We start from the raw sequence: 16,208 nt of genomic DNA, 5'->3' as shown, positions 1-16,208 counted from the left end.
AGTGAACCGAGATCCAATCTCTGGTCTCACCCACAAATGATAAACAAGAAGAAATATAGACTAGAAACAGAATCAAAGCATTCCAAACAAATCACAAGACAAGATATACGTGGAAAAATTCCAAACAAGGGTAAAAAACCACGGATGTAAACTTTCAATATGAAGAAAAATGAAGATTACAAGGCAATATACTAATCTCTCCCTTGGAAGTACAGAGAAAAACCCTTTGCCCACACCTTAGAATTATTTCCCATCACTTAGAAAAGCTTTCCCATATCCTAGAAAAGCCCTAGGGATACCTATTTATAGTTTAGTCAACTTACCTTTCGCACTTTTGTGAAAACCGACTCAAATTTCCACAGTCCGTATAAAATCCAGACTCAAATCTGCGTAAGCTCGACTGGTCGTGTGGAGTCTTTAAGTGGTTGAGCGGTCGAGCACACCCCACAACTGGTCGAGCACATCGGAAATCGAAAATCCCAACTTGCTGGAAAACGAGTCGAGCCAGTCCACGACTGGTCGAGCGGGCTATTCGACCGATAGAGCAGGTCACTCGACCGGTCGAGCGGCCGTCCAGATGTGGCTCCACATCTCAACAAAATCTGGGTTCCAAATAGTGGCTTAGGGGTCCAGAAACCGTCGAAGAAGAAAAATCTAGTAACCAAGATCAAAGAAGGCCTAAATTAGGTATATACCTCACAAAAGAAGATCAAGCACGAAGACATACATGGTGAGCTCCCCCATGACCCAAAAATGGCATAGTCAGTCTACTGTTTAGCTGCATTGCCCTTCCAAATCATCCTCCCACTCAGAAAAAGCTCTATGACGAGTTAAATGCAGTGGATCCAATCAACCATGTGAAGAAACACATAGAAAACAACTACTGATTTAAGCAGAATGGAAGAAAACTGAAAACTTGAGGATTTCTATTGGATGGTAAAAATGGTCTTAATATATCTAAGATGAGCTCCCAAAATCTTAATTTTTTTTTTTTTTTTTTTACCATAAATCTTTTAAAATCAAGATGCACCAAACCATGTTCTTCCCAATCAAAACTAGGCCATATAGTATCAACAGTTACTGACTTCAACTGCATGGTTGCTGACGTCAGCAGATTCTGGTAGCATAATCAACATGAATGTTCTTGCTCTGAAATCAAGTTGATTTGAATAAGTTTAGTAAGTGGAAGGAAGAGAAGAGAAGTGTGAGTGGATAGAATTTTGAGAAAGACTTTGTACATAAAACACCTTTTTTTATTATATTGGTAGAAACACATACATACTCCTATGTACATGAACAAAAAAAAGATAAATACACACTACTATAAATGGGACGGATTATACATGAAGCCCTATCCTCACCTAAGACAATGCAACCCTTACTGCAGGGCCCACCTTGATGTATATATTCTACATCCATGCCATCCATCTAATTTTCCAGATCATTTTACCGTATGAACCCGAAAATGAAGCATATCCAAATCTTAGGTGGACCATACCATAGGAAACCATTGTTTTTCACTATTAAAAAAACTTCTTGTGGGCCACAAAAGTTTTGGATCAAGCTAATTTTTGTTTTTTCCCCTTCATCCAGGTCCATGTGACCTTATAAACAGGTTGGATGGCAAATAAATATTACAGTAGTCCCTTGGAAGTTTTTAACGATGGGGCGTTCAATCACCACTGTTTCCTATGGTATAGTCCACCTGAGATTTACATGTGCTTTATTTTTGAATTCATGCCCTAAAATGATCTCGCAAGATGGACGGAATGGATATAGATCATATATACATCAAGGTGGGCTCGACGATAAGGGCCTCACCATGTTGCGTCAGGCATCACGCTATAAATACATGACCACTTGCATTCTGTAGACTTCTAACCTGAACCCAATCCAACCTGCATTCGGGTTGGGTCAGTCCAAATTCAGGTTAGACCAAACCCAAGTTACAGCCCTACCAGTGGGTGTCCCACTTCCTTTTCCAAGCTTGCTGCCCAAATGCATGGAACAGGAACTCCACTAGGACTTCTCCTCAGGAGGAAGCCCTACACTTATCTCGCAATTGCAACCACATGTATAGATGGTTGTTCCAACAATCATGTGAACAAGATAATCCTAACCACTGTTTTTCAGCTCAAATACCAGGAATTGAAAATTTTCATTTCATAATCCATATTTAGCTGTGCATATCTATGATAAGAATGCTCCATTAAGCTGGAGGTCCCTTTTATGGAATTCTAGAGTTCCCCAAAATCTTAAAAAACCAAAAAAGTTTATAGACCAACAGCAAAGATAGGTCATAATCATTCCTTCACAAGAGTCAACAATGGTTTATTTAAGAAGAATGCGTTGAGGTTGCCTGTGATCACTTCAAGCACTGATAAGAAGGATTCTGGTGTAAAGGCTGCTTGATGCGGAGATAACACCACATTATCCATGGCAAAGAGTTCCTGTGGCACATGAGGCTCGTTCTCGAACACATCAAGTCCAGCACCGCCGATCTCTCCTTGCACCAAGCACCTAACCAATTCCTTCTCATCGATCAGTGCCCCACGCCCGATATTAATGACGATACCATCTTTTCCTAATGCCAACAAGACGTCCTTGTTAATGATGTGGTATGTTTCATCAGTCAAGGAACATGCTACTATGATAACATCACTTCTGGCTGCGAGATCACGAATGCTTGAAAAATAAGGAAATGGCACAGATGGTTTCCTTTCTCTTGAATTATATGCGATGCTGCAGCCAAATGCCTCCAGCCTCTTCGCAATCTCCGAGCCAATGCTACCGAGTCCAACAATCCCCACTTTCTTGCCTCTGATCTGCAATCATTATCACATGTTAGAAAATCAAGAACTTAGCTGCTGATGATGTACGACTATCAAATTAACGAGATTCTGCCCGCAGACTAAGCTTAAGTCATCAAGCATGACTATAGTTTAAAAAACCGAAACCTTGACCCAACATGATGTTTAGCTGGGTTGGGTGAACTTGAAGACTTAGGCGAGTCTTTACTCGGCTCAATATGTAATACAAGAAAGTACAGGTATTCATAATTAGATATTATTAGAAAAATGAAATAGAACAGCCAAAAACATACACAACTGAGTGGATAGTGTGCTGGTAGAGCTTCTTTCTCACTTACCAGTTTGACTTTGAGTAGGTGAGTGACTCGGCCGGAGTTCCTATGAGTCATGTTGATTCGACCACCCAAATCATTCATCCAACTCAATGAGTCTTGCCTGGTGGGGACTGAGTCGCTGTTAAGAGCAAGTTTCGCAGTACTTGGCTCGAAATCTTGCTGAGTGAAGTTGACTCAGCCCAGTTTTGAGTGAAGTCAGAGTTTAAGAACAATGAGCATAACTACTGCCACATAAATGAAATTCTTAAATGTGTGATAGGATGCTCTGAGTGTGACCTCCACCCAGTCTAAGAACAGCTACAGAATTTTATTCATTCTCTGTGCAAGTAGACAGACTATACATGACAGTTTCTATGCCCATGGCCAGGAGAATCCTTTCAGGTTGAGCTGGACAGAAAATTCACAACTATTAGGCCATGTTTGGATTCCCAATGAACAATCCGTAATTATCTAATTCCATAAAGTGTAAATGATCAAAATTGAGCTAGCCCAACTCCATTTATAATGTGGGACTCACCCCAAATCTACCTACCATCCTTCACAGTTGGGGGATTGGTTGTCACGATGAGTTAGAAAGGTGCCAATACCATTTTGGCCAATCCCTCTATTATGGAAAGAATGAATCACAGTTCATATCGATCGAGCATATGAGTCACAGTTCATATCAATTGAGCATCCAAACAGACCCTTAGCTGATTTGAGAAATTAGATGAGGTGGCTCAGAAGTGTGCACTAAGACATCCGCAACGTATTGAACCGAAACTAGTAAAAAGAGGTGAGTGCTCCAAGTATGGATTACCAACTTGTCTGAGTTGACTCAGCCTCTATCGAGTCCAATATGGTTCAGTACCATGAGTCACCCTCACAAAATATGCCTGACTACGGTGAGTCATGACTCAGCTCAGGATGGAAGGTCTGAGTCTCCAAATCAAGTAAACCATGCCTCCAAGTGACATCATAACAGGGAGAAAGCGTCTAGTACCACAGAAACACATGATTTCAGTAGGAAATTGAGAAACATGCAAGTTCATAGCATGGTTCGTGAGTGAAAGAAGCAATTACAGCTTTATGTACACTATTAAATGGTGCATAAATCAGAAGATTTCTGATGATGTTCGGCACATCAATCGTGGATCAATTGTATAAAAATAAAGGTTACATATCAAAGTGCAACTAGAATAACAGGACAGATGGGATGAAGATTCAAGTGTAGATTTCATCAATGCCCTGATCATCTACCATCCACTTGGTCGGGCGCTGGTTTTGACCCATTTACAATCATAAGATTTCACGTGCTCGACTGCTTATACATGTAAAAATGCAGTCTAAACTGTATGCTTAATCACGGAAAGTTAGAAATCACTTCCTCTATCATCACATTCTAAGACAATCTAAGTCATGGCAGCTGTAAAGAAGATTAAGAGATGAACAAAAAATCAAAATTGGGACTGAAAGTGAGCTTCAATTCGCTACATATCCTTATAAACAAAACACTAAAAAGAAAGTTGGGGAATACTGAAATTTTCACAATTTTCATCTGAGAGGATTTGAATCCGAAAAGGTCGGATTGATCTTTGGCTTTTCCAAAATGTCTGAAATGGAAACGCAAAAAGCCACCTTGTCCAACAACATTTTTTATCCTCTCCTGCATAAATAAATGGACAGCCTATCCTTATCTAAATCTTATCCGATCAGCGAGCTTACCCTGGCATAAATGGATTCTCTATTTAATATCTGGGGTGCACGCCAGTGTTACCGAGAAGAAGTGAGACCCACATGATGTATTCATGACATTCAACACGTCCATCAGATGTGCTGCCTTATGTTACCACCTGGGCCCAAAAATCAGCTTGATCCAGAACTCTGGCCGGCCAGAGCACAGGTAAGCTTATCCAAAACTCTGGTGGAACAGAGCACAGGGAACAGACCTGATGTAGAGCGGGTCGTGGACAGTTTCATGGCCAAGATGGATCAAAAAAGGCCCGATCAACGACAAAAGTGATCTGGACCATCAGACCTTAAATCGGGTGTATCTCGCAATCCGGAATGAGTTATTCGACATACCATATATGATTTTGGGGCAGGACGAGCTACTTTAGCCACCCAACCCGTTATGCTGGGTTGCCTATGCCGAATTTGCGAAATACCATCAGATCAACAGTCGAAATCCCGTTTTATTTTTGTTTTTACTATTTATTGTAAGTTTCAGTTTGAGTATAACTCTTCATCCGTTTGGCTTTAAGAGTTGCGCTCAACATGAAAAGTTCTTAGAATAATTAGGAGAACAGTGTGGTGAAGCCAGAACACTTACTATTTTTGGCCGAAAACCTTGCATACTAGTAGACATCACGACCGTCTATAAATTGTAAGTTTACTATTTATAGAAAGTTGCGATTTCTAGGAGTTTTAGTTGTAGTTTGATTCTGAAACTTCTCCCATGGCTTAGTATCCCTATTTAAAGGGTTGTGAACTTGTTTATTTGATTCATCAATCAAATAACGAATTTTATAAATTTATTTCTATTTTTCTTGCTTTTTTCCTCGTGGATTCGAGAAGTCTTTGAGGAGTCCAGAGAAGCTCTGTGGATTCGGAGCAGTTATCCTTGAGAAAGACGGTGATCGACCTCATCATGTTCATCCCCGGGTCAAGACCAAAACAGGTCGGGTCACTACAAACCAAGGTAAATCAAGTGGATTCCTGTTTTGTTAAAAATATGAAACTGCTCCAGTAAAAGCTTGAACCCTACTTGAAAAATGAAATGTTCTTACTAATAGAATATTACTTATTAATTCAATCTTTCTATTTTTTTTTTTCTTTTTTTTCTTTTTTTTTAAAAGTAGATTTCCAGGCTGAAACAGGTAGGTGTTAATCGGACTGACTGGACTGCCACAGAAACAGTTCGAGGTCTGGTCTGAGTTTTAAAAACATCGGGTTAAACAAAAGGGGAAGTGCATAAAATTCATATCCAGACTGCCTCCATTTAAAAACATGAACAGGTTCTTTAAGGGAAGATGATTGTAGCAAGATGATCTAGCGGAAGAAAGTCAATTGTGGCGTTTGATTCTACAATGGTTATCAGAAAGGTTGACAATGTTATATGAGATAACTGTCAAGGTGATTATCTAAGTATCATCTACACTATATATAATTTGACTAGCTGTTGGACGTTTTTACCATTCCAAATAGTTTTCCTAAGGTGGAGAACTTTGATATTCGAAGGGCATGGGAAGAAATCTTAAATAAACTTGGGGGTATATTCGGAACCAAAGTACTATTCAACTCCAAAAAGCCTTTAAATGGCTTAGATTTTATCCACAACCTATTCTTTGTGTGAGTTGCCTGCTCTCCTCTTCTGTGTGTATTACCTACATTATCTATTATGTGATTAGCTGTTGGAAATTTTTTGTCCTTGCAAAAAGTTTTCTTAAGGTGAAGAACTTCGATATTCAAAGGCCATGGGAAGACATCTTAAATAAAGGGTATTTTGGGAACCGAAGCACTATTTAGCTTCAAAAAGCCTTTAAACAGCTTAGACTTTTTCTACAACAAAACCTTTCATGTGAGTTGTCTCCTCTCCTCTTCTTTGTGTGTAGCCCGACTTGATAGTATTACCAGAAAGCCATTAAACAATAGCTTTGGGGGGCTCACTAGTTGTATGAAATTTACTCAGTACATCTATTGCAATGCCACATGCTAGGTTGTCAACCCGAAAATGAGGCAGATTTAAAACTTGAGTGGGTCACAATTGATGCGAGGAAGGGGGTGAAATAATGAGAAAAAGATCAATCTCCCTCAAGTGATTAAAACCTTGAATCCACAAGGAGCGTTCTTGAGTCCACAAGAAAATAAGAGAGAAAATTCGGGTATTTTATTGAATAATGTGTCTATGATTTCTCGATTATATCACTAATAAAGAAAACCCAAATCCTAATTCAAGATTGCTCAAAATAACAAAAGTCTTAGTTACTCGAAATAGTAAAACTCTTCTAAAGCTTAATTTACAAAAAATAGAAAGTCCAGATAAACCTTATTGGAGTGTTCCTAGCATGATTACGAGCATTTTTTTTTTTTTTTAAAAATTTTTAAAGAATGATATCCTAAAACTCTAAAATAAGGAGATATGATAAAAATAGAAATTACTAAAAATAATAAATTTTTACTAAAATCACAATTTTAAACCACATTGGTGTGTTTTCTCGCGAAACGGATGTACGTGACCTGCTATGAGGCCGGTTGACATTGGAACCATTGTTACATAGAGATTAATAGGTTATGTATTTTATGATGATGCTTGGATCAAAAGTTATGGCTGATTTAGGGTCAACACTACAAACAGCATTTTCTCCCTTTTCAGAATGGATTTCTTCAAACCGGACAAGCCTGGGGCAGAATTATGCCATGCCCTGCATATAACTAGGCCCAGATTTGATGGACTACTTCCACTTTCGTTTGGGCTTCTTTTGGTCTAGCCGTGCAAAGAATGCATCTGTAGCACATCCTACATCAATAACACAAAAAATGGGGATAGGCCACCGTTGAAAATACTCGTGTCTCTCTCTCTCTCTCACACACAACAAAGTGTGTAGCCACAACTTTCCTTCCATTCTCTCTCCTTTTTTCTCTCCCTTACTCCCCCTCCACATCCTTACTTCCAGCATTCATTTACTATAATACTTCCTATTCATTCAGCTTTAGTTAAAAGAAGAGAAAATTTCCCAAGATTCTAAAGTGTTTCTTCTAATCAACAGGCAATTGTATCTCAATGTTAAGGATGAGCAATGGGTAATGGGGATGGTCTCTGTTTTTCACAGGAATCTGAGACGAGATGAAATCAAGGAGTTCTTCTTGTTTATTAGCCCGAATCAGAAACTTTTGCCCTGCCTCTAATTGTGTCAATAGATGGTCGTCAAAGCATTGTACGTATGGCAGCATTTTAGAGGACTGAAAATTGATATGTATCAACAATTTTATGATCATTAAAAGAAACAAAAATGATTTTTCATGCAATATCCTTTATCCAGTCTGGTGGGTGGTTATGGACATTACCAGCAGTAAAAGGTTAGTAGATTGTTAGTTTTCAAGGACTGTACTTTTACCTTTTGTAGGTGCATAAATGTGTAGAGTTAAAAGGATTTAAAATTCAGTTTCTGCTGAGACCAAGATCAGGAACAAGATTTTTGAACTTCATCTGTCTCTGCCTCCTAGCTGGCTAAGGAACCCATCAATATATGATTGCTAACACTGCTTACACGCCACCAGGACCAACACAACCACACCCATAGTTAGCAAAACCCTGTTTTAAACTCCCTGTGTTTGTGTGTGTGTGTGTGTGTGTGTGTGTGTGTGTGTGAGAGAGAGAGAGAGAGAGAGAGAGAGTATAATTGCTTCAATGTTACAAGTGGTGTTTTTTAGAAGATTAAAAAAAAGAAGAAGAGAGAAACAAACTCTATTTTTGAAGCAAACCGAATTAAACATGTTAAAAAAATGATGTTATTCAAAAGATTGAAATAAAAAAAAAAAAAAACTTTTGAGGGTGATTTAGAAAACAAAGATTGGTCCTTATCTATTGATAGAATTGAGAATGTGGACAATTTTTGAAGAGATGGATAAGTTTATTAGGGATTACTTGAAAAACAGGGGATTTGAGAGGGGCAAAGAGGAAGTGATGCTAACTTACGAATTGATTACCTTTTCACATTATTGCCACATGCATATGAAAATTTTAATTAAAATTTTCTACATATAAATGATAGAATATAATATACACACATGTATGAATTTATAACCAATTTTTCACTCTTTGTTTTTTTTTTTTTTTTTTTTTTGTCAAAACCATATTAGAGGCCCTTGATAGAGTGGAATGGGAGAAAATAATTCATGTAGCCTACCCCAATTAGTTGGGATTAGGCTTAGATGATAAACCAGATTAAACCCAAACTTTTCATTCTGAATTTTTGACATTTCCATTTCCTTGATCATCTTGTTAATGATCAAAAACTAAATTAAACACGAACATTTCCCCTACTGTTTTTTACCATATTGCATTTTGCTAAGTATGGCCGCACCCCATGCTGCACCCTAGTACAATTATTAGGGACCACTCATATGATGTAGGATGGGTCATGGGCGACTCAATCCAGTGCTGGTATAGCATGAATTCAAGCTGCAAGCAGTGTTTGAAATATCAGTATCGCGCTATGTATCGCACCCTTGGGATACAGATACGTATCGGTTATCACACGGGATATATTGTTTGAATCGCATAATTTATCGTACTTTTTGGGAAACATAGGGAAACATTGGGAAAATGGTTGAATTTTTCAATGAAACTTCAGGGATTGTCAAAAAAGATCTTAATACATAGTTTTAAATCATAACATTGCAAAAATAATAATTGCACACAATAGGTTTCTTTTGTATAAGATCCTAAGCCAAGTGTTGTCTGATTGAACTAAGGCAACTATATTAAAATAATATGCATAATATTTATAAATGTATCAAGAGATGTATAAAAACACAATTATTATTAGGGCAAAAAATTTCTAATATCTGATTAGTGGACACTTAATTGTTAAAAGAAAACCATTAGACACAATTATTATTATGTGGGCCACACCTCAATGTGTGTGTGATATATCCACATTGTCCATCCTTCTTGCCAATTCATTTTAGGACACGGGCCCAAAAATGAAGTAGTTCTAATTCTTAGGTGGACCACACCACAAGAAACAGTGGGCGTTAGGAAGTTTTTAATGGTAGGACCACACCATAGGAAATAGTTCTTAATAACCATTTAAAACCTTTTATGGACCATAAAAGTTTTAGATCAAGCTGATATTGCATTTTCTTTCCATCCAGATCTGTATGACCTTATCAATAGGTTGGATGTTCAATAAACATTATTGTGGACACTAGGAAGCTTTTAGTAGTGGAAGTTCAATGATCACTTTTTATAGTGGTGTGGTCTGCCTGAAACTTTTATCACTTTCATTATTTGGATCATATCCTAAAATAATATGGAAGAACATATGGATGGCATGGATGTATAATACAACTATAGAGGTGGGCCCTATGGTTAGGTCACCCATATGGCTATGGTTATAATCCGTAGCCATTTGTCCATAGAAACGAAAAATCACTTTGAAAAGCAGGGGTGTTTTCATCCTCAAATGCTCTATCCGTACGTTAAAGGTCTAAGTTGGGAAGGTTAGTTTTTGATCCTTCATAAAAGACACTGGATAAAAGGTGGGTTCACAGTGGTAATTTGCTCCAGAATCGAAAGCGTATTGCCTACTGAGTAAACTCTGTGGGGCCCACCATCATTCATGCATTTTATTAACTCCGTCCATTGATTTTATCATGTAATTTTAGGGCTTTAGACCAAAAATTAATCATATCCAAAGCTCAAGTGGACCACACCACCTGAAACAAGGTGAATTGAATTCTACCATTGAAAATTTCTTGGGGGCCCACATAAATTTTAGATCAAGATGAAATTTTTGTTTTCCATTCATCCATGTCTGTTTGATCTTATGAACAGTTTGGATGACAAATAAACATCACTAGGTCCTTAGAAAGGTTTCAACGGTGGAAATCAATACCTCCACCGTTTCCTTTAGTATGGTCTACTCGAGCTTTTGATATAATTAAATTTTGGGCTCAACCCCTAAAATGATGTGCAAAAACGGATGGACGGCGTGGATAAACCACGTGAATTCACAGTGGGCCCAGCAGAATTTACTCAGTACCATAGGACTGTATTGCGTAACTCAGTACGCAATCTGATTTACTTTTAAGAAGAAACTGACTCTTCTTCTCCTTTAAAGGCGTAACCCGCCTGCAATTTCAAATCCATTCAAAATCCCAAAAAATTAGCTATTCTTTCTTTCTTTTTTCAAAATCCCTACCCAAATCCCAAAAACCTCGACGAAAATCTGATTTCTTTCAAAGCGATTCTATTGAGAAGAAAAAAAAAAAGGGTTTTAAGCTTATCCGGCGGGCATTGTCGACGATCGGCCCACCAAATCTAGTCGAAGGCCACCCCTTCAAGCAGATTTGAGGTAAGAGATTTTTTCCTATTTATTATTTATTTTTATTTTTCGAATTTCTGGAATCGTAGGTGGTTATGAAGATATTCCAACGATATTGTGTATGCAATCAAGGGAAAAGTCATGATAAATGCCGATATATTATCGATATCAGTAATATCGCATGATATTTTACGATATTTGTGCGATATATCACACAATACACAAGATTCTATATTTTATTTTTTTATTTTTTTGTATTTATGAGGAAAATCTTAGGAGTTTCGTATCGCTGACCATCGATAACGATAACATCGGCTAATATATCGACCGATAGTATCAATATTACGAACACTAGCTGCAAGTACCTTGATTATGCAGAAATGACCCAAGAGCATACTATAGGTAGGATATTGGATTCATGTGTATAATATTTAGTTAGAAAGCAATCAGCAAGTACCGAGTTCTTGTGGCATCTAATAGAGTCAGTTGATCCTAAGGGATTTCTTGAAAAGGCCAATTTCTTGGTTAAAATTACGTTTTAGTTCAAAACTTGCTATTTTTAAAAAGTTCAACTTTTAAATATTTTTTAGGGTTTTAAGGTTCTTGGGTCTAGAGTCTTTGTTTCGGTCATCTATGAGTTTTTGTAAGATTAGATGTATTTCACTTTTTTTAGTAAGTTTACTATTGTGGGAAGCTTTACTATTTCGAGAAGTTGTCTCGTTTGAGTGGGGGATTAGGGAGAGCAAATTCAATCTCACGACCACCGGGCTCACCCTGAATTATGTGCTGTATATACACATGGTCCATCCATTTTTCCAACTCATTTTAGGATGTGGGTCCAAAACTCAAGTACATCCAAATCTTAGGTGGACCACACCATAGGAAACAGTGGTGATTGACAATTAAAAATTTCTTATGGGCCCCAAAAGTTTTGGATCAAGTTGATATTTATGTTTCCCTTAATCCAGATATGTTTGACCTTATCAATAGGTTGGATGGCAAATAAACATTATGGTGGGCCCTAAGAAGTTTTTAATGCTAGGCATTCAATCACCACTATTTCCTATGGTGTGGTCCACCTGAGGTTTGGATCTGCTTCAGTTTTGGGCCCACATCCAAAAATGAGCTGGAAAAATGGATGGAGGCATAGATATACAACACATACATCAAGATGGCCCCATGGTCATGACCTGACCAAATCTGCTCTTGAGATTAGGAGCCTAGGACATATTAACTTATTTAAGCACATCAAATACATTGTAAGCAGCACTTCATTCTATAATATTATTTTTTAATTCTTGTTTTAAAGATTTCTCTCCTTATGGATTTAAGGATTATAGAAGGGTAGAAGTGGGTGATCTCTTCTCTTTTCACTAGAGATGTACACGAGTCGAACCGAGTCGAGCTTGGCACAGCTTGACTCGGCTCGGCCAGTAGCTGACCCCAGCTCGGCTAGTGGCTGACCCCAGCTCGAACTCGGCTCGGCTTGGTCCTTGAGCCTGACTAGCCAACTCGACTCGGTTCGGTTAGTAGCTTGGGCTAGTTCGAGCCGAGTTCGAGCCTGTGCGGCATTTTCTCAAACACATGGAGTGTACCTTCAATTTCTCACAATATGCAAAATAATAGCAACAATTTACAGGTATTTCATCAAACACTCGATACGTAGCATCAAAATCAAAATTAAGGGGTAGTTTTATCATGTAAACATTTTTTTTTGGTAGTGATTTGTTTCATATCCATACCTTCCTTGCCACCAGCCAATCCCGTGGAGAATGTATGCATCCGAAACAACACTTCGTTGAGTCATTTCATCAAACACTTGGTGAGCAAAGTCAATATCAAAATAACCGAGTCATTGAACTGATTCGATCCGAGTTCGATTCAAGTTGAGGTTCGATTCGAGCTCGGACAAGCTCAAACTCGGCTCGAAATTTTTTCGAGCTCCAAAAATCAGCTCGACTTGGCTTGAACTCAGTTTTGAATTGAGTTGAATCGATTTTTTTCGAGTCGAGTCGAGCGAGTTAACCGAGCTAACTCGGTTTGTGTACAGCTGTACTTTTCACCATGCAACCACCATGCCATCACAAAGGGAATTTTATGAGCGTCCATCTTCAAAGTGCTGAGCACATAAGCTACTTGATCACTAGATAAGGCTAATATTTAAAAAGGACCAAATGACTGATTTAAGTTACCAATCCCAATTCAACTACGAGGTTGTTTTGCTTCCATTAGTGTTGGGGGTTCCTTCTCATGTGGAGGTGAGACCACATGTGTGGCCTTAAATAGTCTTTTATTGCCACATGTGCGTGAGCTATTTTGGTTTTTTAGCTAAGCAAAGTAAAATAAGGGAAAAAGGGCTTCTTTTTTTTTTTTTTTCCTTAAAGAGAGTTCTAGCAACAATTTGGGTTTTTTTTTATTATTATTATTATTATTATTATTTAATTCTTTCTTTTCTTGGAGAGAAAAAGGAGAAAGAGAAGAGAAAATGGGGTTTTGTAGAAGAAGGAAATCAAGAGCCTTCTACCATTGAAATCTTCGTCGTGGAGTTCGTGAGGCTCCATCTACAACACTGGTTTCTTCAATTGTCTTCTTCAAAGGTTGTGTTGGGGATTTTCTACAATCCCTAGTTGATGAGAAATTCTTCTTTCATTGTTGCTTATAATCCACCTTTGGGTGATGTAGTTTGGGTACCTAAGAGAGGTCTCTTGATGATTGTACTTCCATTATTTTTATTATAGTGAATTTATGTTGAACTAGATCCTAAAAGAGGTCCCTTCACATCAAAGGATTTTTCACATAAAAAATCTGTCTCTTGCTCTATACATGTTTGACATTTTCTTGCTTTTGATAGTGATTATCATCCATTAAATCTCTTATATTGTTAATCCCATTGAATTGCACATAGAAGGAAAATGTGTGTGCTTTCCCAACAATTGAAATGCAACATATATCATTTCTTTTGCCATCCCACATACCGTGGGTTCCCATGATCGGAACCATCCATGTTGTGGAATCTATGCTGTGTGGGCCACAGTAGGAAACTCACATCACAATCTGGGAATGAATTTAGAAAAAAAAAAAAAAGAAAAAAAAAAAGAAAAAGAAAAGAAAAGAGGATTTCCAATGGCCTGCATCCAACTATGAAAATCAAAAGTTAGGACCATAGTAGAAGACCCATTACAGGACAATAACTAATGATAGTAACTAGAATATAGATTAGATGAAGATTATGAACTAGAATTTAAACCGTTCAAATCATCAGACCATCTAAAATTGTGAAGGTGGCAAAATAATCAGTCACAGCAAGACAGAGATAGATGACCTTGGAGCCAAGCGGCTGATATTCTCCCTGAAGAGACCAGAGACCGTGGCTGACATAACGGTCTGAAGCGGAGATGCGTCGTAAGACGTCAAGCAAGATTCCGACTGTGTAATCAGCAACGTCCTCAGAGAAGGCAGTCCCGGCATTGGCGACAGCGATCCCCCTCCGCCTGCATTCAGCTATGTCAATATGGTTGAATCCAGCGCTCGTGGTGACGATGCATTGAAGGTTGGGGAGCCATTGGAGGATGGTGGAGTTGACGGGGGTATGGCCTGAGCAGAGGAGGGCCGTCGTTGACTGGGCGTAGGAGGCTAAGAAGAGGTGGATTGGAAGGGAGGGTTCCTCCCATGCCTTCAAGAAACGGAATTTCGTGGAAAGGGAATTGTAGAAAGGCTGTTTGATGGGGCGGAGTAGCAGAACTAACGGCAGCTCTTCCTCTGCTACTACTGCTACTCCAGCCATCTCTGTTGATAATTGGAATTTGGAAGTACTCGTCACAACCAACCCAAACAGTGAATATCCTTCGTCCTTTTCTTTACGAGAAATTTACAACTGTGGACCTCACCTTTTATCCATTGGATATTCTTGAAACAATACAAACTTAACATACGCACTTGGACCTCTTCGTACGGACGACAAATTCCAGGACGAAAATACTCCTCCTTTTCACGGAAACGGATTGGGTACGCCTCCTGCCGGCCACCCGCCCATGGCGGATAGTCAGTGGTATGTGGGCCTCACCATGATGTTTGCTTTTCATCCATGCCGTCCATATATTTTTTCAGATCATTTTATGTATGAGACAAAAAATGAGTTATATCCAAGTCTCAAGTGTACCACATTACAGGAAACAGTGTTGAATGAGCGTCAACCATTAGAAACTCAGGTGGAGCCCACTGTGATGTTTGCGAGAAATCCTCCCCATCTAAGTTCATTCACAGGGTCACAAAGACCTGGATGAAGAGGAAAAACAAATTTCAGAATGATCAAAAACTTTTGTAACCCTTGAAAGGGTTTCAATGGTAGACGTTCAATTTCCCACTGCCTTTTACAGTGTGGTCCACTTGATAGCTAGATCTATCTTATTTTTCGTCTCAAGCCTTAATATGAGCTCGCCAAATAGATGAACGGTTTGGATATAACACAAACCTCATGATGGGATCCACACATGCAACACAGTAAAAAAAAAAAAAAAAAAAAACCACAGACTGCCACGACAGTGCCGCCGAACCGGTGGCAATGCCGCGGCAATCTGGCAGATTTATTTATTTATTTATTTATTTTTTACTGGGAGAACTTTTTCTCCCTTACATTTTTCTCTAATATATAATTATATAAATATGTATATATAAGTATATAAAATTTTTTTTTTTATCTTTTAATTCATTTCTTTGTCCATGTATTCAACAAGCATATCTCCTAAATTAAAATGATTTTTTTTTTTTTACACACATGCACACACCCCCACACACTCACACTAGTGGAATTTTACCACCTATGAATACTCAAACGCTTGACCGGGTGTTGAAACTCCTAAGAGTCTACCACCTGAGGGAGAATAAGGATCCAAACTAGAATGATATGCTTAACGTACTATATATGATTTTGGGGTAGGAGAAGTTAATTTAGCGGGGCAAACATGAAATTCAACAGGGCAAAAATGAAAATGAGAGGGCAAGCATGAAAATTAGCGGGGCAAACATGAAAATGA

The 16,208-nt window shown here is 38.4% G+C and overlaps 1 protein-coding gene across 1 annotated transcript; it reads right to left on the bottom strand.

Moving 5' to 3' along the window:
- Positions 1-2,303: 2,303 nt before the first annotated feature.
- Positions 2,304-14,959, bottom strand: LOC131248167 (glyoxylate/hydroxypyruvate reductase HPR3-like). Its single transcript, XM_058248265.1, has 2 exons — positions 14,498-14,959; positions 2,304-2,825 (listed from the first exon to the last, which is right to left on the bottom strand). Exons 1-2 carry the CDS (start codon positions 14,957-14,959, stop codon positions 2,304-2,306), a joined length of 984 nt encoding a protein of 327 aa, XP_058104248.1.
- Between the last annotated feature and the right edge of the window lie 1,249 nt (positions 14,960-16,208).

Source organism: Magnolia sinica, chromosome 1 (genome assembly GCF_029962835.1).
Source record: "Magnolia sinica isolate HGM2019 chromosome 1, MsV1, whole genome shotgun sequence".
Taxonomy (NCBI): domain Eukaryota; kingdom Viridiplantae; phylum Streptophyta; class Magnoliopsida; order Magnoliales; family Magnoliaceae; genus Magnolia; species Magnolia sinica.
The sequence above is the reverse complement of the archived record's forward strand: the minus strand, read 5'-3'. Positions and strand labels throughout refer to the sequence as shown.